General features: G+C 49.3%; 5 protein-coding genes across 6 annotated transcripts in view; 3 read left to right on the forward strand and 2 right to left on the reverse strand.

Annotated features, from left to right (window-relative positions):
• The first annotated feature begins 86 nt into the window (after positions 1 to 86).
• On the forward strand, positions 87 to 1,857 carry MRPL53 (mitochondrial ribosomal protein L53). Its single transcript, XM_019969877.2, has 3 exons — positions 87 to 737; positions 835 to 947; positions 1,036 to 1,857. Exons 1-3 carry the CDS (start codon positions 646 to 648, stop codon positions 1,167 to 1,169), a joined length of 339 nt encoding a protein of 112 aa, XP_019825436.1. The 5' UTR covers positions 87 to 645; the 3' UTR covers positions 1,170 to 1,857.
• A 3,628-nt stretch (positions 1,858 to 5,485) lies between these two features.
• On the forward strand, positions 5,486 to 9,252 carry MOGS (mannosyl-oligosaccharide glucosidase). Its single transcript, XM_019969878.2, has 4 exons — positions 5,486 to 5,999; positions 6,182 to 6,408; positions 6,872 to 7,068; positions 7,304 to 9,252. Exons 1-4 carry the CDS (start codon positions 5,648 to 5,650, stop codon positions 9,045 to 9,047), a joined length of 2,520 nt encoding a protein of 839 aa, XP_019825437.2. The 5' UTR covers positions 5,486 to 5,647; the 3' UTR covers positions 9,048 to 9,252.
• A 185-nt stretch (positions 9,253 to 9,437) lies between these two features.
• Positions 9,438 to 11,758, reverse strand: WBP1 (WW domain binding protein 1). 2 transcript variants are annotated; one of them, XM_019969881.2, is made up of 5 exons: positions 11,624 to 11,755; positions 11,194 to 11,295; positions 10,566 to 10,668; positions 10,270 to 10,446; positions 9,438 to 10,101 (listed from the first exon to the last, which is right to left on the reverse strand). In XM_019969881.2, the coding sequence occupies exons 1-5, from the start codon at positions 11,690 to 11,692 to the stop codon at positions 9,641 to 9,643; spliced, it is 912 nt and encodes a 303-aa protein (XP_019825440.1). In that variant the 5' UTR covers positions 11,693 to 11,755; the 3' UTR covers positions 9,438 to 9,640. The 2 variants fall into 2 exon arrangements, with proteins under 2 accessions (XP_019825440.1, XP_019825441.1); XM_019969882.2 differs by lacking the exon at positions 11,194 to 11,295 and having other exon boundaries at positions 11,624 to 11,758.
• Positions 11,759 to 12,058: 300 nt separating this feature from the next.
• Positions 12,059 to 22,224, forward strand: part of RTKN (rhotekin) — a 31,086-nt gene continuing 20,920 nt past the window's right edge. The window contains exon 1 of the mRNA XM_070798407.1: positions 12,059 to 12,168. The gene's annotated coding sequence lies outside the window, so the exon portion shown is untranslated. The remainder of the gene's footprint in view (positions 12,169 to 22,224) is intronic.
• INO80B (INO80 complex subunit B) lies at positions 12,358 to 15,153 on the reverse strand. Its single transcript, XM_019969879.2, has 5 exons — positions 15,020 to 15,153; positions 14,612 to 14,804; positions 14,272 to 14,390; positions 13,932 to 14,101; positions 12,358 to 12,990 (listed from the first exon to the last, which is right to left on the reverse strand). The coding sequence occupies exons 1-5, from the start codon at positions 15,126 to 15,128 to the stop codon at positions 12,460 to 12,462; spliced, it is 1,122 nt and encodes a 373-aa protein (XP_019825438.1). The 5' UTR covers positions 15,129 to 15,153; the 3' UTR covers positions 12,358 to 12,459.

Consider the following 22,224-nt stretch of genomic DNA (forward strand, 5'->3'; position numbering starts at 1 on the left):
CAGGTTGGGACACTACTACAAAGTAATTCCTCAGGAACCAGAGGTGGAATTTCTACACCCAAATCAGTCCCCACGGCCTATGTTACAGTACCCTGTACTCCCCTCATTACTATTTTTAGTCATTTAAGAATAGTGGGCTGTAGAACCTTCACGTGTAAGCGTTAGCTACTCCAGAGTCCACAGATTTAATCTTAAGTTACCTGAGTGGGGTTACCCTCTGGTAGGTTTATAATCCCTGCGGTGGTAGGGACCAGCACTTAAGACAGTGTTAACCTAGATCTAGCACAGCAGGGTGCAGAGAGGGAGAGGCTGCAGAAGGCGTGTCATCCGAGCCAGGAGCAAATGGCTTTCGCTTTATTCACTGTCTTCACCGTGGTACAAGAGGGCTGTTGATGTCACGTAGTGTTTATTGAGAGCGTACTTTGGGCCCTCCATACCCTGTGCCGAAACCGTCTCTCTCCTTCCTGGCGTTCCGCCTCTTGGTTGGGGAGCCCAGGGCGGCGGCTTGGGCACCAGCACCGCTAACACCGGAGGAGAATCCGCACCGAGCGGAGGTCCGTGACTGCGGAAGTGCGCCGCGGCTCACAGACTCTCGCACCAGAGACACTTCCGCCAGCCAAGAGTCCTTCCGGGGCGGATGTCACCATGGCGGCGGCCTTGGCTCGGCTCGGGCTCCGCTCGGTCAAGCAGGTTCGGGTTCAGTTCTGCCCCTTCGAGAAGAACGTGGAATCGACGAGGTATGAGGGGCAGTGGTGCGGGGCGAAGGGACACGCCTCCCTCCCGCTGGGGATCTAGTCCCTTTTGCCCGGCGCTCACGCCGTTTTCTCACCGTAGGACCTTCCTCCAGGCGGTGAGCAGCGAGAAAGTTCGCTCCACGAACCTCAACTGCTCAGTGATTGCGGACGTGAGGCACGACGGCTCCGAGCCTTGCGTGGACGTGCTGTTCGGTGGGTTTCGTTGGGAGTCGGGCGGGAGTCGCGCGCCCTCGGCCCTGGCCCCGCAGTCCTGGTGCCTGACTCGTTTTTCCCCCTCCAGGAGATGGGCATCGCTTGATTATGCGCGGCGCTCACCTGACCGCCCAGGAAATGCTCAGTGCTTTCGCCTCCCACATCCAGGCCAGGGGCGCGGCGGCGAGCGGGGACAAGCCTAGCGCCAGTACTGGGCGCTGACAGCACAAAAGAGACCAGTCAACAGATTTTAACCCAAGACTGCTAAGGACACTTATTTAAGAAGAACTTAATTACTTATATCACTATCTGGAGGGCCACAGAACGCCAAAAAAAAGAAGAGAGGCCTGTGACTACAAACCTAACCAGTGTTTCTGGGACGAGGAACGACGAGGGGTGCGGACAAATTTGAATTTATTTCAGTGTCTTACCATCACTCACTGCTTAACCCTTTTGAATTTGGCTTCTCCTTCCACTACTCAAGGTACCTCTTACTCTATTAGAAATGCTGTTTTCTCAGTCCTCATCTTTTCATTTCAGTCGCATTTGCCACTCTTAATTAACTCCTTGTGGAACTTCTCTTCCTCTCGGGTCCCTTGTCTTAACCATAAAGGTGTACTACTCTCCTTTCTTTTATTTTTGGGGCATCTTGTCTTCTGTCATGACTTGAAGTATCCTCTTGGGTTAAATCCTATATTTCTGTTGGGCTCTAATCTTAAATTCTGTGCTATATAGTCAGGGTACCTACTACCAATTTTCGCCTAATTCCGGCAACACTTTGTCCAAAATAAAACTGATAATCTTGCATACTGTCTATAATGGTCTTTGAACAACGGCAGGTTTGAACTGCAGGGGTACTCGTATGTGCCTATTTTTAAAATAAATACTACATGATCTGTGGTTGTTTGAATCTGCAGTTGTGGAATCATGGATGGTGACTGTAAAGTTATCCCCGCCTTATCAACGCTGAAGGAGTGGAGCCCCTAACTCCCTTCCCCACCCCCATTGTTTTAGAGTCAACTGTACTTGCCTCTTCTGACTTCCTTATTCCTTTAAAAGGCACTTCATCTGCTCAGCCTCTTGAGCTGAAAACCACAGCTTTATATCTGGTTCTGCCCTCTCCCTTTCCCTGCATATCCAGTCAGTAAGTTCAGAATATTTTGTCTTAAAATCTCCTGAAATGTTCTCTCCATTCCCATTCCTGCTCTTGTATTATTGCTGTATTCTCTCACCTGGTCTCCTTTTTTTCTAACCATTTTCATTCCTTAATTTTATCTTTCCAAAGCATTGGTTTTATGTCTTACTACTTCTTGTTTCTGGAAAAGGAAATGGCAACCCACTCCAGTATTCTTGCCTGGAGAATTCCATGGACAGAAGAGCCTGGTGGGCTACATACAGTCAGTCCATGGGGTTACAAAGAGTCAGACACGACTGAGTGACTAACTTTCACTACTTGTTTCAGAGAACAGTGCCTAAAGTGTTTTCATACTAGGTTACGCTGTGGATCATGAAGTTAATTTAGGGGGATTAAATCAGCCTTTAAAAAAAAAACAGTAAAATAGAATAAAAAGTATCAGAGTGCATGGCACATGGACTGGGAAGTATTCTTTAAGAAACCTAAGTTTTAAGCATATAATCATGAATATAGTTATATAAAGTGTGTGGATGTGTTTTTATTTGCATGTACTTGGTTGCAGTATAGAATTATTTCTTACCATAGGTTGTAAGAAAAAATGCTTGATAGCCACTGGTTTAGAGAAAAACTTAAGAATGTTCAGCCAGGCATTCAAGAATCTCTGGACACTGGCTGCTATGTACTTTGCCAAATATATTCTCCTACCACATTACTATAGTACTTCTCCGCTTAAAACAGTGATATTTTCAAAGGACTGGTTTTCTCCCCTCTCCCTTTAAAGAAAAACTATCAGGAGACAATCAAGTGTAGTAAAAACCAGAATGCCTGGGATTGAAATCCTAAGCTTTTCCCTTAAGTAGCTATGTAACTTTGGACACATTACTTAGTCTCAGTGCCTATTTCCTCATTTGTAAAATGGGGATAATAGTACCTACCTCATAGAAGGTATGTTGGGGCTTCCCTGGTGGCTCAGAGGTTAAAGCGTCTGCCTGGGATCTGGGAGACCCAGGTTCCATCCCTGGGTCAGGAAGATCCCCTGGAGAAGGAAATGGCAACCCACTCCAGTACTCTTACCTGGAGAATTCCATGGAGGGAGGAGCCTGGCAGGCTACAGTTCATGGGGTCGCAAAGAGTCAGACATGACTGAGCGACTTCACTTCATAGGACTGTTGAGAGGATTAAGTGAATTGATATCTGGGACTTCCCTAATAGTCCAGTGATTAAGACGCTATGCTTCCACTACAGAGGGCACTGGTTCAATCCCTGGTCTGGGAACTAAGATCCCCACATACAAATAAGTAAATAGATGTCTGTAAACTTTCTCGAATATTGAGTGAGCATAACATAAGCATGTAAGAGGCCTTATGCCATATAGTGATGATACTACCTACCTAGATTTGAGTTCTCCACCCCATGGTTAACCTCTTATCTTTAACTAGATTAACCACTCTGATCTGTAAAATACAGATGGTCCAAACATTGCTGTAAACATGGATTGAACGCTGGCCCTATGCTTCTAGATTGTGAACTTGAGGTTGGGACTGTTTTCTCTGTGTCCCCAACATTTTGCTTAGTGCCTGATAAGCAGTGTGCAATAAACGTGTTGAATTTACACATATTTAGCATTAACCTTGTGACTTGAACTGATTATTATTACTGAGATGCAAGGATGAATGGTGAAATTCAGGTGTGTACTAAGTGCTAAAATATAGAAGTGGACCAAGTGCAATGGTAGCAAGAAAGGACTGACCATTTGCTTTGGTCAGAAGGTGATTGTTAAATGAGTAAAAAGTCTACCATTGGAGGGTAGGGCCAGAAGTCAGATTATAGTAAAATATGTGAGCATGCAACATAAAGTGTGAGTTTTATATAATTAAAATTTGGATGGGAGGTGTGATAATAGCTAGAATAACATAAATGTGGATTCGGGTTTTTTTGATCATGAAGTCGCTCAGTCTGTCCGACTCTTTGTGACCCCATGGATTGTAGCCCACTAGGCTCCTCCATCCATGGAATTTTCTAGGCAAGAGTACTGGAGTGGGTTGCCTTTTCCTTCTCTAAAATATTTCTTTTGAGCCGCTTTTTTGGGGGTAGGGGGCAAGAATACTGGAGTGAGTTGCCATTCCCTTCTCCAGATCTTCCTGACCCACGGCTTGAACCCGGGTCTCCTGCACTGTAGGCAGACACTTTACTGTCTGAGCCACCAGGGAAGTCAGGGTTTTTTTAGAGGATGATAGAAATTTGTACTTTATGAAAACACCTTTTATGCTGAGCTGTTGGTGAGAACTGTGAATCTAAGTTGCATTTCTGAACCATCATCAAATGTAACGTTGGGACTTACTTAGTGGTCCAGTGGTTGACTCCCTGCTCTTGAGGCAGGGGGCCTGGGTTCGATCCCTGGTCAAAGAACTAGATACTACATGCAGCGACTTAGAGTTTGCATGCTGCAACTAGGACCTGGTACAACCAAATAATTTTTTTTTTTTCTAAAGCCCTCTTACAAAAAAAAAGAGTAGGGCTTCCCTCATGGTCCAGTGGTTAAGGATCCACCTTGAAATGCAAGGGACTCGGATTCAATCCTTGGTCTGGGAAGATCTCACATGCCCCAGCCAGCTAAGCCCTTGCGCCACAACTACTGAGCCTGCACTTTAGAGCCCCAGCTGCACAATGAGAGAAGCCAGAGCAGTGAGAACCCATACATCACAATCAAGAGTAGCCCCTACTCACCACAACTAGAGAAAACCCGTGTGCAGCAAGCAAGACCCACTATAACCAAAAATAAATCTTTTTTTAAAAAAATGTAACCTTGACTCTATGTCAACATCAGGTGCAGATGCCACCTCTGCTACAGCCTTCCCTGACCTGGACATAAGCAATCTTTCCTCTAAGCACCTTTGCTTCCTGGGTTGTAGAAAAGGCTAAAAAAAAAGTATGCACAGCACCATTATGGTCCTTTTAGGGTTCATCTAAATTAGGAACCTTAGACTGGAGATGCCACAGCTAAAGTCAGAGGGAGGCTTAAAGACACTGCTGGAAAAGATGCTCTTGTATCCACTCCATTTCACTAGGAAGGCATAGGTATGTGGACAATATGGTGCAGTCTGATTCAGATACACCTAGGTTCCAAGCTAGCCACTTAGCTCTGTGGCCAAGGCCAGCTTACTGAACTTTCTAGGCCACGGTTTTCAGCCACCAGATTGGGGCGCTGTTGGGAGAGGTTAAAAGTAAAACAGGATGGCGTCTCAGGCTCTTATACATAAAAGGGAAAAAAAGACAAATGTGAGACTAGTTTCTCCTACTAGCCTGTGAACTCTGTGAGAAGGCCCACCCCCGAGATCAACGTTATGCCACAAGGGCGACAACCTTTCCCGGTCGTGGAGCTTAACCTGACGTGGCGGGGCGGGACTTCCGGGAGGAGGCGGAAGCCGAGCTGTAGGCACCGGCAGGCAGGTGCGGCTGACACATCGGTGGTCGCCCCCGGCGCCGCGCAAGGCTAGGAGGCAAAGCAGGACCGGGTTCTGTTGCCATCTTCCCGGGTCCCCGCGACGAAGATTTCTATGCAAGGATGGCTCGGGGTGACCGGCGGCGCCGCGGAGCGCCGGCGGACGGACCGCGGACGGCAGAGAGGGCGGCTCGGGGAGGCCCCGTACGGCGGGATGGCCGGGGCGGCAGGGCCCGGGGCGCGGCTGGGGGCGCGGCTCTGGCCTTAGTGGTCCTGTCTCTGGCCCTGGGCCTGTCCGGCCGCTGGCTTCTGGCGTGGTACCGTTCGCGGCGGGCTGTCATGCTGCACTCCGCGCCGCCGGCGCTGCCTCCCGACTCTTCCAGCCCTACAGTGGCTCCGGACCTCTTCTGGGGCACCTACCGCCCTCACGTCTACTTCGGCATGAAGACCCGAAGCCCGCAGCCTCTCCTCACCGGTAACCTGGACCCGGGGCGGGCAGGCAGGCGGGCATTTAATCTGGGTGCCCCAGCTTCGCGCCAGATTAAGGGTGGTGAGGAGTGGATCAGGAGAGTTAGGAAGAGGGATGACCCTGAAGTAATCGGCGACCCAGAGGGACAAGAGCTCTCTCTTTGACTTACGTGGCCATTCTACCCCCAGGACTGATGTGGGCGCAGCAAGGCACCACCCCAGGGACCCCTAAGCTCAGGCACACGTGTGAGCAGGGGGACGGCGTGGGTCCCTATGGCTGGGAGTTCCACGACGGTGTCTCCTTCGGGCGGCAACACATCCAGGATGGGGCCTTAAGGCTCACCACTGAGTTCGTCAAGAGGCCTGGGGGTCAGCACGGAGGGGACTGGAGCTGGAGAGTGACTGTAGAGCCTCAGGTCAGGGCCCTCAGGACACCCCTCCCCCAGTCCAGACTTCCTCCACCCTTTCTTTGCTGCCTGCAAATGCAGGATAAAGTGGGGGTAAACAGAAGGGGCTCTGAGTTTGCTGCTTGCCTTAAACACTTGCCTGTATGACCATCTCTTTTTACTATCTTCTGAGCCTTGGTTTTCTCGTCTGTAAACTGTAAATAAAAATAGCACCTAATTCACAGAATTGTTAAGGATTAAAGGAAATACCAGTAATATGTAGAGTTCTTTGCACAGTACATGGCACAAAAGTACTATTATTTCCCAGAGCTGAGCATAGCTCTTTATCCCATCCCACTGGTGCTTCCTCTCAGTGACCCTTGACACTGCTAGATGTGTGTTGTTTTCACCTGCTGTCCCTTTCCCTAAGGCTGATTCTTGGGGGAATGCCTGCTAACCTAATGCTGTTTTTCTCTCCTCATTGGTCACCCAGGCCTCAGGTACTTCTGCCCTCCCTTTGGTGTCCCTGTTCTTCTATGTGGTAACAGATGGCAAAGAAGTCCTTGTGCCAGAGGTTGGGGCTAAGGGGCAGTTGAAGTTCATCAGTGGGCACACCAGTGAACTTGGTGACTTCCGCTTTACACTTCTGGCACCAACCAGTCCAGGAGATACCACCCCCAAGTATGGCAGGTAACTGGGGGAAGAGAGTGTGGGACGGTGGGAGGGGTGGTATGGATGCTGACTTAGTCTGATTTCCATCTCCTCAACCCTACCCTCTTTTCACCAGGCATGTCCCTTCTCACTAGGCTCCGTGTCCCCTGCATTGCCAAGACCCTCCCATCCTGACTCCTCATCAACCTCGTTTTTTATAATCCTCACCGCTTCCTCCTGCATAATATTTCCTGTTTATCTTCTTCCTTTCAAGCTACAATGTCTTCTGGTCCTCCAATCCAGGACTTCCCTTGCTGACAGAGATGGTGAAGAGTCGCCTAAATAACTGGTTTCAGCATCGGCCCCCAGGGGCTTCCCCTGAACGCTACCTCGGCTTGCCAGGATCTCTGAAGTGGGACGACAGAGGCCCAAGTGGGCAAGGACAGGGACAAGGGCAATTTTTGATACAACAGGTGACACTGAAAGTCCCCTGTTCTGTGGAGCTGGTGTTTGAATCAGGCAGCGCCCGGACAGGAGGCAGCCAAGCCCTAGAGCAGCTGGCAGGCAGCCTGCTGACCCACGCCCTCGAAAGCCATGCTGAAGCCTTTAGAGAGCGCTTTGAGAAGACTTTCCGGCTAAAGGAGAAGGGCCTGAGTCCTGAGGAGCAGGCTTTGGGTCAGGGTGCCCTCAGTGGCCTTCTTGGTGGGATTGGCTACTTCTATGGTCAGGGTCTGGTGTTGCCAGACATGGAGGTTGAGGGGTCTGAGCAGAAGGTGGACCCAGTCCTCTTTCCATCTGTCCCTCTTTTCACAGCAGTGCCCTCTCGGTCATTCTTCCCAAGAGGCTTCCTTTGGGATGAGGGCTTTCACCAGCTGGTGATCCAACGGTGGGATCCCCGGCTCACCCGGGAAGCCATAGGCCACTGGCTGGGGCTGCTTAATGCCAATGGCTGGATTGGGCGGGAGCAGGTGCTGGGGGATGAGGCCAGAGCCCGGGTGCCCTCAGAGTTCCTGGTGCAAAGGACAGCCCATGCCAACCCCCCAACCCTGCTTTTGCCCGTAGCCCACATGCTAGATGGTGGTGACCCTGCTGACTTGGCCTTCCTCCGCAGGGCCTTCCCTCGCCTGCGTGCCTGGTTCTCCTGGCTTCATCACAGCCAGGCCGGGCCAGTGCCACTATCTTACCGCTGGCGCGGCCGGGACCCAGCCTTGCCAACCCTACTAAACCCCAAGACGCTGCCTTCGGGGCTGGATGACTATCCCCGGGCTTCACACCCCTCAGCCAGTGAGCGGCACCTGGATCTGCGGTGCTGGGTGGCCCTAGGTTCCCGTGTGCTGATGCGGCTAGCAGAGCAGTTGGGAGAGGCTGAGGCAGCTGCAGAGCTGGGCCCACTGGCTGCCTCCCTGGGAGCAGAGGAGAGCCTGGATGAGCTGCATTGGGCCCCAGAGCTAGGAGTCTTTGCAGACTTTGGGAACCATACAAAAGCAGTGCAGCTGAAGCCTCGGCCCCCTCAGGGGCTGATGCGGGTGGTGGGCCGGCCCCACCCTCACTTACAGTATGTGGATGCCTTGGGCTACGTCAGTCTTTTCCCCTTTCTGCTGCGGCTGCTGGACCCCAATTCACCTCGCCTTGGACCCATGCTGGATGTTCTAGCTGATCGGCGTCAACTCTGGAGCCCCTTTGGTTTGCGCTCTCTTGCAGCATCCAGCCCCTTTTACAGCCAGCGCAATTCAGAGCATGATCCTCCCTACTGGCGAGGTGCTGTGTGGCTCAATGTGAACTACCTGGCACTGGGGGCTCTGCACTACTATGGGCACCTGGAGGGTCCCCACCAGGCTCGTGCTGCCAGGCTCCACGGAGAGCTCCGTGCCAATCTGGTGGGCAATGTGAGACGGCAGTACCAGGCCACAGGCTTCCTGTGGGAGCAGTACAGTGACCAGGATGGGCGAGGCATGGGCTGCCGCCCTTTCCAGGGCTGGACCAGCCTTGTCCTACTGGCCATGGCTGAAGACTACTGAAGGGGCGCGTGGGAGGGGAAGCCAGCCCCCTTATTCCACTCTGGACTAGAGGGACAGGTCTCTCACTTCTGCCCCTAGCTATTAGATACCAGTGCTTCAAACCCTCCTCAACTCATCTCAGGTGTCTCCTAAGTGACATCCCACATAGCCCTGGGGTGAATGTGAGTTCAGAGTCTTATTTTTCTAAATAAATGGGAAAACCATGCCAGACTCTATTGCTTTTACCAGCTTTCCCTCACCAAGAGGTCTTAACTCAGTCCAGGCCTTAGGGCTGCCTGCTCTCCTTCAGAGAAGGTGGAAAAAGTGGCCACTGACTGTCCCTTCCAAACCTAGTCAGGTCAAGTGCAATGCAGTCAGTCGAGCACTAGTCCACCCAAATCCACAAGCAGCTGGTTCACATCTCTTTAATGAGATCAAAGGCTCCTGTGTATGTCTTGAGGGACAGAGCTTGCACAGTCCCCCAAACACTGCCCTTCTCAGGACTCCAGCCTTTTCAGATTCTAGGAGGGCAGGGAGAAGCCAAGAACCCAGGGAGGTGGGAGCCGGGCTGTTTCTGGTGGGCAAGTAACCCACCCCCCGCCTCCCAAAATTGCTCATGGGATGTCCCCTTCACTGGAAGCCAGCCCCACAGGAGAGACTTGGGGGGCAGGATTTAGGGGCCGTGCACAAGGGGACTGGTCCTCCACCTCTTGTGAGGTGGCACTAACCCTAGCCTCCTTGACTGGCTCACCCTCGCTGGAGTCAGGACAAGGGCAGAGCTCAATACCTGAGTCACCAGTCAGGCGGCGATAGCGGCAGGAGGGGGGTGTGGGGGCAGGGCTCACTCCTGCCCCAAGCTCACCCTCCTGATGAGGAGGGGCACTCTGGTGGGAGGAAACGTCTTCCACGTTTGTTCCCTCGTGGCGGGCAGGACAGCTGGAAGCGGAGGAGCAGCAGGTGCACTGGCTGGAAGCAGTCGAGGGGCAGCCAGTGGCTGCAGTGTAAGGAGGCGGTGGTGTGCCTGGGCGGTGAACCACATCCTCATAGGCTGGGGGTTTGAAGGCGCTGAGGAGGCCTGCAGGAAAGAATGGTATGGTTGATAGAAGGCAACCAGGGGTGGGGTGGTGGCGTCTTTCCTATGAGGGAAAAGTGTGCTTTGAAATCTCTGAAAAGGGAGTGTGGAATGAACCAGGGTCCTGGTTTGGGAGGGACCACTGAGAGGCCAGAGCCTCAAGTCACTCACGAAGGTCAAGCAGTGAGCCAGCAGGGACAGGGCCAGCCCCATGGCATGCCCCATGGTAGGCCAACAAGTTGATCTCACGCTGCCGCTGCTGCTGCTGCAGCCGGAGTTTAGCTCGTCGATGGCGGAAGGCGCAACAGCAGCTAAAGAGAATGAGGACAGTCCAGAGCAGCCAGAACCCTGCAGGAGGCGAGGAGGAAGAGACTTAGATACCTCCTGTGCAGAGAAGGGTCCTTGAAGGCTGAAGTCCAAAGGCGGGTGGGCAGAAGAACAAAAGAAGAGCCCCCTTGAAGACTCACACCAGAGCTCATAGTAGTACGTGCAGCAGCCAGTCTCCCCACAGCAGTGACCACTCTCACAGAGGTAGGGCTGGTTGTTCACTCCTGGGCACAGCTCTCGAAGCTGGGAGCAAGGAAGCACTTAAAACAAAGGGAGATTCCAGCCCAAGGCACTGTCCACCCCCACCCCCTGCATACACATACACAATCCCATCCTGTGAGCCAAGTTTAGCTCAGAAATCTATGGGGAGAGGAAAAAGTGATGTTGAAAGGAGTGTTCAAATATCTGAAGGGCTGCCAACATGGAAGAGGATTTGGAATAGCAAGAATCAGTCTAGAGACTAAGAGGCAAGGTGTGGGCATACAAAGAGGCAGATTGCAGCTCTGCATATAGGAGACCTCTCATATTCAAGCCTGGCTCCCTAGGGTGTTTAATGTTAAAGGAGTGTTTTGGCAGAAGTCCGAAGACTGGGCTATCTCAAAGTCTCAGACGATGGGTAAGGGGTTTAGGTAATTTCCTAAGCTGTTTTCATTGTCATTTCCTGTGGTCTGCCAATCCCCACTCCTAAGCTGGATCTTTCCACCCCTGGGTCTCAGGCTTCCTAGGGTAGAGGAGGAACAATGAGAGACCCAGAGCAGGGTTCCCAACCAGATGGGATTGCTGTGGATGATAAAGGATGGCATCCAGGGCGTGATTCTGGGTTCCATCTCTTCTCCAAATTGCTCCCTCAAGAGAAGACGCTGCCAGACTCTGTTATGACAATAGGCACATAGAAAAACATCACAAATAACTGTTGCAAGACAGAAGGAACCTCCCTGGGGCCTCACTATGCCTCTGGTCACTGGAGAGCCACTGCAAGCTTCCACTGCAGCTAAGGGATGGGATCTACGAAGCTGCAGGCAAAAGTCAACAGCACTTACATTACAAAGTTTACACAGAGTAGAAAGGCCGTATCTAGGAATTTCACAGTACCTTTGGCTCTGAGAGTTCCTCCGCCACCCGCCAAAAGGCGGAGGCAAGGAATGGGGAAGGAGAAATAAATGGCTGTCGTGATAGGCTTTTGGAGCTGTTGGGATACCTGCTGTTGCCGCACCCGAAGTGCCCCCCAGGCCTCCTCGCTGCCGTTCCCGCCGGTAGCCCGAGCCATTCCTCCACCTACAGCTCCCTGAAGACCACAGTCTCCTCTACCGCCAGCTGCCCCGCCCCTGCCACCTCTAACTCCACCGCCATGGTCCCTGCCCGGCCCATCTTCGCTGCCGCCACCATCACTCTGCGACCGGACCTTCCATCCAGCGAGAGCTCTGCCAACTAGCACCCAGGTTGTTCCGTCCCACCAATCCGCATCACTCTCGGACAGATGGGCCAATAGGAAAGATCACAGGCTTCTCCCTGTAACCAATCTACAGCAGCACCTCCGCCACTCTCCCAGACAACAGGAGCTTGACAGACAAAGAGTGGGGAAGGTTCGACCCATGGCTGTGACTGACAGCGACAACAGCCAATATGGAAAACAGAACAGGGTTTGCGTTATCAACCAATGAACGGCCGCCTGGGACAGCAAAGTTCCCGCTGACTGGCTTGAGCCCTATTTTCTGGATGACGCCAAACACTTGACCACGCCAGGTAATCCCATTAGGAGCCGCGGAGTCCAAGGAGTCTGCTGGAGTCTGGGTGGGCGCTGACCGGCTACCATTCTGGGGCCTGGTGAACGATTCCCGGCACCAATGCAAGCAGCGGGCGTGGGGGAAGAGGGCAAGCTGTGTGTTTGGGGAATTGGCCTACCCGTACTCCATTCCCCCAATTCTGTACAAGTCAAGGCACTGGATGAAATTTAATAAGGTGGGGAGGACACTGAAAACAAGGGGCAGAGGAGAAGGCACAGAGTCCAGATTGTGGGGGGTGGGGGTGGGGGGCTTAAGTAGCCAGAAGTGGGGATCCGGGGCCCTCAGGCCCACCTAGCCGCATCTGCAAATTGATGCGATAGCACTGAAGGCTGCAGAGTGCCTGGCCCGTGCGCGAGCAGGCATAGCGGCGCGGATGGGGACAGCCGGGGACAGAGCATCGAGGAGGTGGGCCAGATGGGGATGGCCGCTGAGACACAGGCGCGGGGGCAGGGATGCCAGGCGGGAAGGAGAGGGTGGAACCCTGTGCCCCGCTGCTGTAGCGCACCATGGGGGCTGGGGCCACCGCCCGCCCTCCCCGCCGCTCGCCCCGGGAGGCCCCTCGGCCTCCCCGCCCACTGGGCGCCGCAGTCTTGGTGAGGCGCTCGATAGTCTGGTTCTTGTGCTCCTCGGCCCGCCGAGCTGCCTGCAGCCGCCTCTTCCGTGCCCGCTCCTCACGCTTCAGCAGCATTTCTTCGGTGAGAGCGGGGGCCGGGCAGCCCCCAGCCACAGGTAGTGACAGCATCGGGGAAGGCTGACTTCGAGCCTTCTGCAGCAGAGCTCGCTAGGGAGATATGGAGATGTCAGCAAATCAAGAAGGGAGTTCTGCCGGAACGAGGGAGGGGGGAAATGGGGACACGGAAAGCAGGGTCTTGAAGAGCAGGCCTTGAGAAAAGAGTCAAATGGGCACAGTCTCTAGGAGCCTTTCATACTGCCTCCTCTCAGGTCTCCAGACTTTCAGCTTTAGATCCTTGATCCTCAAGGACAAATGCTTTAGTAACGTTACCTTCCTGCCCTGAGTCCCAAAACTCGGTCCTAGTTCTCTGGAGGCTTTTTTGTTGTTTTCAGTCTTTGAATCCCAATGGATAGCATCAACTGGATAATTGCTCAAGTCAAAAACTCAGGGTTATCCTTGATTCCTTCCTTCCCCAACAAGTGTCTGTTTCCTAAATATATCCAGAATCCATCTGGTTTCTCCAACTCATTTCACCTTGGTTCAAGCCACCATCTCTTACCTGACTACTTCAATAGCTTCTTAACTGGTCTTGCTTCTATCGTTTACCACCACTAAGAAACCAAAGTAATCTACTGAAATATAAACCAAACATATCACTTCTCTGCATACCACCTTGTTGTCACAGTCACATTTATTCTTCTCCTTGGCCATGATTAGGCATGTTCCACTCTCAGGGTCTTTGCCCCTGCTGGTCTCTCTGCCTGGAAAGCTTCTCTGGTATTGGAAACATTATATTTTTAGAGAGGTCTTTCCAAACTACCCTATCTAATGTTGTTTGTTTTCTGCTTTCTATTTCATCACCCTATTTTTGTTATAAACATTCCAGTTTTTCAAAATTATTTACTACACAAGAATACTAGCTCCATGAGAACAGAAACCTTGTCTGTCTTTTCTCCACTGCTGATATCCCTGCTGCCTTGCAAAGTTCTCCAGACGTGGAAAGCTCTCAGTATCAATTTGGCAAACGAATAAAGAATGAACCTACTCACCTGCCGAGCGGTGAGCAGCCGTTCATTGATCTCCTTTTTGAGATCTCCATTGTCATCCAGCTCCCCCTTCTCCAAGGCATCCAGCCACCTCTGTTCTTCCTCTTCCTCCTGACCTCCTAACCCCCCGGATAGGTCCCGCAGTGGGGAGGGGGACAGATTACTGTCTTCATCTGAAAAGTAAAGTTGGAGAGCTAAAAGTAGAATTGTTCAGATTGGGAAACTTAATTTGGCCAAGTTAATACTGGGACACACAAAATTTTCACCTTCCTCAGAACGAACCCTCTTCCCTTAACCAGGTATAATGAGAAACCCAGTTTCCCCACCTCTAGATCCTTCTCACCCAGCCAGGCACGGTACTGCTCAAGGGGGACTCCTTCCACAGGTTCCTCTTCATTGTCCACAACCATAAGGGGAGAGGGTGAGCGAGGACCTTCAGGGATCACAGTGAAGGTAGGAACACTGCAGAGAAGCAACCACTCTGTAAGGTGAGCAATCGTCTCCTCCTGCTCAGTACATCTAGTCTTCCCTACGCCCTCTTGGGTTCTTGCTACATTAACCTGGGCCCTGAAGTCACAGCATCCATTCTCTGTTTTCTGAAAACTGCAGCCAGTTTCTCCTACCTTCTGTCTCTGCCTGCTTCTAAAGTCCCCCAAGTAAAACCTTGGTTCTCTTGGCCTCACCTCTTGGTGCCCAAGACCTGCCCGCCCAACTTGATTTTGAGTTTGAGCTGGGGCTTGGCAGGAGACTGCTGCGTTGGCCCAGCCTCCTCTTCCTGGTAGTGTTTTTTCTTGTGTTTCTTCTTGTGTTTCTTGTGCTTTTTCTTGTGCACTCCGTGGCCGTGGGCACCCGCTAGACTCAACTCCAGGGCTTCCCCTGCAGAAGGAGAGCCTGTCAAAGATGTATGGGAGGGGCAAGAAAAGCCCAGTACCCCGAAGGGTCCTATTGTTGCCGCGGTATTCTGGTATTACCAAAACAGCCCCACCTTTTTGCTTCCCACCTGTGGCGAAGTACCCGGGGGAAGCTCGAAGGAGCACGAAAGAGACTGCTTTTATGCGAAGGCCAGACTTGCCTTATGGATCCACGCTTACCAGGCTCAGGGGCCTCCATAGCCCCAGAGGTGCTCCCGCGCCGCCACAGCTTACTCATGGGGCCCTGCGAGGAAAGGGGGCTGTAAATAGTCGAAACACATTCAGACATACCTTTTCCGCCCCGCGGAAGAACTTATCCCAGCAAATAAACGGGTACTTCCGGGGCGTAGGAACCATGCTTGTGCGGGGCACGCTTTGCGACTAAAATGCTCCAGGAGAAACAAGGGTCCTTCCAACAATAGTTCCGACTCTTTGAGGCCGGGAGGGTTTTCCGCTCGCCCCGCAGCCCCACAATCGAGATCAGAGCTCAGCGCCAGAGATTGAATTATTATTAGACGCAAGGGTGATGAACGTATCTGTATGTTCCGGACCAAATTCGGGGCTAGGCAATGATAATACAAAGATAAATATGAATACTCCTCTCTGCCTTTGAGGAGCTTACAGTTTGGTGGAGGAGCACGAAACAATTTGCCAGCAAAATGAAGGAGGGCTTAACAGCACAAGTGCCCTACAAGGTGGGCAGATGGTATTTAAGCCTCAATTCTTTATCAGTAGAGAAGTGGATAGATGAATTATGGTACAAGCTAAGAGTTGATCGGTAATTGATAAGATAGACGTGGGATTTAGATCCTAGTGGGTAATAGTATTGGAAACAATCTAAAGAAAAACCAAAATTGGTACAGGGATTTGGTACACCATAGTGGGAAGCTGTCAATGGCACCCCACTCCAGTACTCTTGCCTGGAAAATCCCATGGACCGAGGGGCCTGGTGGGCTCCAGTCCATGGGGTCGCTAGGAGTCGGACACGACTGAGCGACTTCACTTTATTTTTTCACTTTCATGCATTGGAGAAGGAAATGGCAACCCACTCCATTGTTCTTGCCTGGAGAATCCCAGGGACTGGTGGGCTGCCATCTATGGGGTCGCACAGAGTTGGACACGACGGAAGCGACTTAGCAGCAGCAGCAGCAGCAGTGGGAAGCTGTGGTGCTATTAAAAGAAATGGGGCCCCAGAAAGTTACCCAAGAAACTGGTGACAGCAGTCCAATGGATGGTTGGGAGAACAAGGGTGAAGGGAGACTTATTCTTCCTAATATACCCTTTTGTGCCTATTGAACTTTGTATAAAACGTATGTAAGATAACCCATGTCTCAGTGGTAAAGAATTCACCAGCCAGTGCAGGAGACGCAGGAGACTTGGGTTCCATCCCTGGGTTGGGACGATCCCCTGGAGGAGGAAATGGCAACCCACTCCAGTATTCTTGCCTGGAAAATTCCACCGACAGAGGAGCCTGATGGGCTGGAGTCCATGAAGTCACAAAGAATCCGACAGGACTGAGCACGCAAGTGCGCGCACGCATAAAACGTGTGTTTTACTCATTTTAAAAAAAGGAACAAGGTAGATCTATATGTGCTGACATACGGAATAAGAAAAGCAAATTTCAAGATGAGGTGATTCCATTTTATGAGACTGAGGCGCTACCTACTGCCCTAATGAAGCACCTGTTATTCCATTTTTAAAAGGCATAATATGCTACTACATTCCTAGAAAAAACTAAGGAATGTATACTAAATGGTTAATGGTGATTATCTTTGAAACTTAGAGTTGGGGAACTTTCACTATCTAGATCTGTAGTGAGTTTTCTTACTTTTTTTTTTTTCTTTTAAAATATTCCTTAGTATTTTGTGTAATGAATTTTCTTATAGCCAATATATATCACATAAAAAGCACTATACATGTAGTGTATAGATATATACATGGGATACATGTCTGAACAGAGTAGCAATAGTGAACAAAGTAAGGGAAGAACTGACTCAAGAAATATTTCATTAATGAAATTTAAAGGAACTGATAAACAATTGTATATGAGAATTCAGGAAGAAATCAATATAGTATAGTGATTGAGAATGAACTTTGGAGTCAGACAAGCCTATTATCAAATTCCAGTTTATTGGCTATGTAACCTTGGGTTCACAGTTATTTAAGTTCTCTGAACCTCGTATTCCAGCTTTGTAAAATGGAATGAAGTAGGATCTAGTTCGGAGAAGGCAACGACACCCCACTCCAGTACTCTTGCTTGGAAAATCCCATGGACAGAGGAGCCTGATGGGCTGCAGTCCATGGGGTCTCGAAGAGTCAGACACAACTGAGCGACTTCACTTTCACTTTTCACTTTCATGCACTGGAGAAGGAAATGGCAACCCACTCCAGTGTTCTTGCCTGGAGAATCCCAGGGACGGGGGAGCCTGGTGGGCTGCCGTCTATGGGGTCGCACAGAGTTGGGCACGACTGAAGTGACTTAGCAGCAGCAGCAGGATCTAGTTCATAGTGATAGTGAGGTAGCAGTGAGTGGTGGCATGAAGTACATTCTTAATTTCCTGCCCAGGAACTGAACTTGGGTAGCTTGGATGAGAACCGGGAATCGTAGCCACTGGAGCAGCAAGGGCCAGAAGCTAAAAGCTATTTTTCCCTGGATCTTTGCCCCCAGTGAAAAAATGCATTTATCACAGAGGCAGAAACTGTAAATGCAGGTACAAAGTTTATTATTAGAGACATAGTACAACAACAAGTGGGAGAGAAAACAGAGAAACAATGTGTTTAGATGAGCTAGAAGCAAAACAGAGAGAAAGGGTGTGGACATCCTCCCTAGAGAGGAGGAGGAGCGCAGTAAAGAGGTTAAGTCATTTATATAGGTCAGTTCTGCTGGGCCTTTGTCTTCTTTTGGCCAATTATCTGGTTTCTTTTTCCACACCTGAGCTACCCTGGGACCCTTTCCTGGGTGCTCACGCACCCCTCAGCCAAGATGGCTCTCAAAGTGAAGGCTTCTGAGAGGAGCAAGGCTCATTATGGCCTGGAGTTATACCTTGACTTTTGACCCACAAGGAGCCTTTCTGCCTATGTGTGGTGTCTTCCTTGTCCCCAAAATGGGGGGAGCAGAGGTCCCTTAATCCTTGACTCAAACAGGATTTTGCCCCTCTTTGTCCTTGCATGACTATTACCTTGATTATTGCCATGACTATTACCTTAAGATGTTTACAAGAGACAAACACTGGCTATTTATCCTGTTTCTGTTGTTACTTCCATTTCGGAGACCAAACAGGAGGTTGATTGTAAATGCTTAACTGGAGCCCATCTATCTCTTATCTCAGAAAACGCTAACAGTTTTAAGTATCCAACCCGAAGCCCACTTATTTGTGCCCCGTGAAATGCAAACAGGAGGCCAGTTGTAAATATCTAGCCTGAAGCCCATCTATTTCCTACGTCAGAAGGGCTCTTTCAAGGAATAAAGCAAATCGAGAATGCAAAATATGTAGGATAGTATCTTGACATAGTAGATATTCAATAAGCATACAACCACAATAATAAGTGACTTCTACATTTCTAGCCCAAGTATTAGAGAGAAATAATATTTTTAATACAGAAGAGAACATAAGAAGAGAAGTAAAAAGAAAACCATTTAGTGTCACCTAAGGTGAACTTAAAGTGCATGTGAAAAGTCAAAACTATAATGAGGTATCACCTCACACCCGTCAGAATGACCATCATCAAAAAATCTACAAACAATAATTGCTGGAGAGGGTGTGGAGAAAAGGGAACCCTCCTACACTGTTGGTAGGAATGTAAACTGGTACAACCACTATGGAGAACAGTATGGAAATTACTTAAAAACCTAAAATAGAGCTACTGTATATGACTCAGCAACTCCACTCCTAGGCATATGTCCAGAGAAAACCAGAATTCTAATGGATGCATGCTCCCTGATATTCATTGCAGCACTATTTACAATAGCCAGGACTTGGAAGCAAACTAAATATCCGTCAACAGAGGAATGGAGAAGGAAGATGTGGTACATATATTCAATGGAATATTATTCAAGATATAAAAAGGAACAAAACACTGCCACTTGCATAGATGTGGATGGACCTGGAGAGTCAATTCAAAAAGAAAAACAAATATTGTATAATATTTCTTATATGTGGAATCTAGAAAAATGGTACAGATGAACTACTTGCAAAGCAGAAATAGTCATGGATGTAGAGAACAAACTTACAGTTACCAAGCGGAGAAGGAGGATGAATTGGGAGATTGGGATTGACATATATACACTACTATGTAGAAAATAGATAACTAATGAAAACCTACTGTATAGCACAGGGAATTATACTCAGTGCTCTGTGGTGACCTCAATGGGAAGGAAACCTAAAAAAGAATGGATATGTGTATAGGTAGAGCTGATTGACTTTGCTGCACAGCAGAAACTAACACAACATTGTAAAGCAACCATACTCTTAACAAAAATTAATACAAATAAAAGAAAGGGCATGTGAGAATGCCCACATGGAGATGGAATACTGAGAAGAGAAGTCTTCTTCTCTTCACAGAAGGTGTGAGCTGGGGTGTCATCAGCACTGGAAATGCTAAGAGATGGGAATAGATGAGACCTTCCAGAATGAGCAGATGAAGAGGAAAGGACCAGGAACAAACCCAAGTGGGCATCAGTCTTGAACAGACTGGCAGAGGGGGAAGGCAGGGCTGAGAAGAGGTCAAAGGGGCAATAAAGGCACCCAAGATCAGAGATTGTCAGCAGACAAAGACTATGATGAGCTCTGTACAGTTTTGCAGAGCCTAGGTTGAGCTCCAAGAAGAGGATGCATTGTAGCAACACGTGAAGACAATAGTCCTGTATCACCAGGAGTTAAAGTGTAGTTAGTATTTGTCAAACATATTAGAGTTTATAACCTGCTTTCGTATTCCTTCCCTTCCTTGAGCCCATGGCAGCTCTATCAGGGAGATGCTATTGTTCCCTCATGAGGAAACTGAGGCTTAGAAGGGTTAAATGATGTGGCCAGAGTCACATAGTTAAGAAGCGGCAGAACCAGCATCAAACAGAGACTTCCTGACACTAGGCCCAGTGGTGTTTCCTCAACATCCTGATGCCCAGCAGGGAGGAAGTGGTGACAGTAAGCAGCTATGGGCTTCATTATTTTGTTTTGTTTTTAGTTTTGCTTTGTTTAGTGTCGGAGAGATTTGAGCAGGTTTGTAGGCTGAAAGGAAGAACTTTGTCCTTCTGAAAAAGTTCTTAGCTTTAATTTTTTAGATATTTTTGGGGGACATGATTTCAAAAGTTACAGAAAAGTTGCAAGAAGACTACAAAGAACTCGCTTAGCTTCTTAAATCAAATTCTACCATCATTAACATTTACCATTTCTTCCCCTTCCTCTCCATTATCATTACTCCTCTTCTGATCATTCTGAGAGCAAGTTGCAGACATGATGCCATTTCACCTCTAAATATTTCATTGTGTATTTTCCTCAAATATAAGTACATGATTCTATAACCTTTTTGCAACCCTCCCAATCAGGAAATTAACACTGATACAATACTACCATCCTATCCATGGATCCCATTCAAATTTCACCTACTGCCCAATGTCTCCTTTTCCTTTCTAGGTTGGAATTCAAATCCACAGTCCTACATTACAATTCCTTGTCATATGTCTTTGATCTGCTTTAATCTGCTAGACCATTTCCTCACTCCTTCCTTATCTTTCGTGACCTTGACAGTTTTAAACAGTGCAAGCCTTTGATTCTGTAGTATGTCCCTCAACCTGGACCATCTGGTGTTTCCTCAAGTCAAGACTTAAGTTTTTGGCAGGAGTGCTACTCAAAAAATATTTCACTGTGTTCTTCTCAGTGTATCACATCAGGAAGTACAGGACATCAGCTTATTCCACTGATGATGCTAACCTTAATCACCTGTTCAAGGTGGTGTCTGTCAGTTTTTTCCACTGTAAAGTCACCATTTTCTTTTTTTTTTTTTTCATTATTTATTTTAAATTTATTTTAAATTTGGCCATGCCGTGTGGCTTTCAGGATCTTAGGTCCCTGACCAGGGATTAAACTTGGGCTCCAGCAGTGAAAGTGCCAAATCCTAACCACTGGGATGCCAGGGAATTCCCAAACTCACCATTTTCAACACTTCACTGAGTGTTTTCTGGGGAAATACTCTGCAACTACTCTGATATGCTATCCCCCATCAAACTTCCACCCACACAGTGTAATATCCATTGATGAATACTGTACGAATCAATTCTACTGTAATAATTGCCAAGAGGCATTCTACTTCCGTTATTCCATCTACATTTGTTAGTTGGTGTTCTGTAGTGAAGTGCAGTTTTCTCTTCTCCTTACATTCGGTTACATTAGTGTTTATTATATCAGTATGGATTCTCATTTCAGTCAATGAGTTGTAAATCCGTTACTATTATTATTTATTTTGATGCTTAAATTTGTCCCAGATTTGGTCAGTGGACATTTATTTAAGATGGTTTCTATATTCTTCTCCCATATCTTCATCATTCCCTGAGCACTTTTTACTTCCCAGCACTACAAAATATTTGGATCTTATCTTGTACTCTCCCTGGATAAGGGGTGGGAACCCTTGGGAGGCCAGGCATTGGGAATATATGGCTGAGGTTATGCTGAGCCCAGTTGGTTCCAGATGGCAGCTGGATAACATGGCAGCAGTAGATTGAAGAGGCAGTGGTGCCCTAAAGAGGTGGTAGTGTCATGGGCAGTGGGTTCGTAGAGATTCCCATGGAGGCAGAGCAGGGTAGTGACTGGAGCCCCTGAGTTCCTAGCACGGTGGGGTGTGAAGTCATGAAGCACTACGTGCCCCACTCAGTTAGGCTGGTCTCAACAGGCTTGGACAATAACTACAAGGAGCCAGAGAGGAAAGGCAGGGGCCAGAGATCAGCTGGCGGCGGGCCATGCAGGTGGCAGATCAGCCCCAGGGCACCTAGCAGCAGCAGTGAGGCTGGGGAGCTCTATGCTCCTGGGCATCCTCCAACCTTGGCTCCAGCCTTCCTTGGACCCCCTTCCTGGAAACTCCAGTAGGACCTTTGCCCTGGCCCCTGGCAAAGGTTTACATGCTCAGTAAGAACCAGCAGTGGGTCAACCAGGGCGCTGGACATGTCCTCCAGCTACATGGAGTGGCTGAAGGGCATATCCCTGCTAGTCAGGGCCTGAAAAAATGTGGTCCACTGGAAAAAGGAATGGCAAACCACTTCAGTATTCTTGTCGTGAGAACCGCATGAACACAATGAAAAGGCAAAAAGATACGACACTGGAAGGTGAGCCCCCCCCAGGTGGGTAGGTGTCCAATATGCTACTGGGGAAGAGTGGAGAAATAGTTCCATAAAAATC

Source organism: Bos indicus, chromosome 11 (assembly GCF_029378745.1).
Source record: "Bos indicus isolate NIAB-ARS_2022 breed Sahiwal x Tharparkar chromosome 11, NIAB-ARS_B.indTharparkar_mat_pri_1.0, whole genome shotgun sequence".
NCBI lineage: Eukaryota > Metazoa > Chordata > Mammalia > Artiodactyla > Bovidae > Bos > Bos indicus.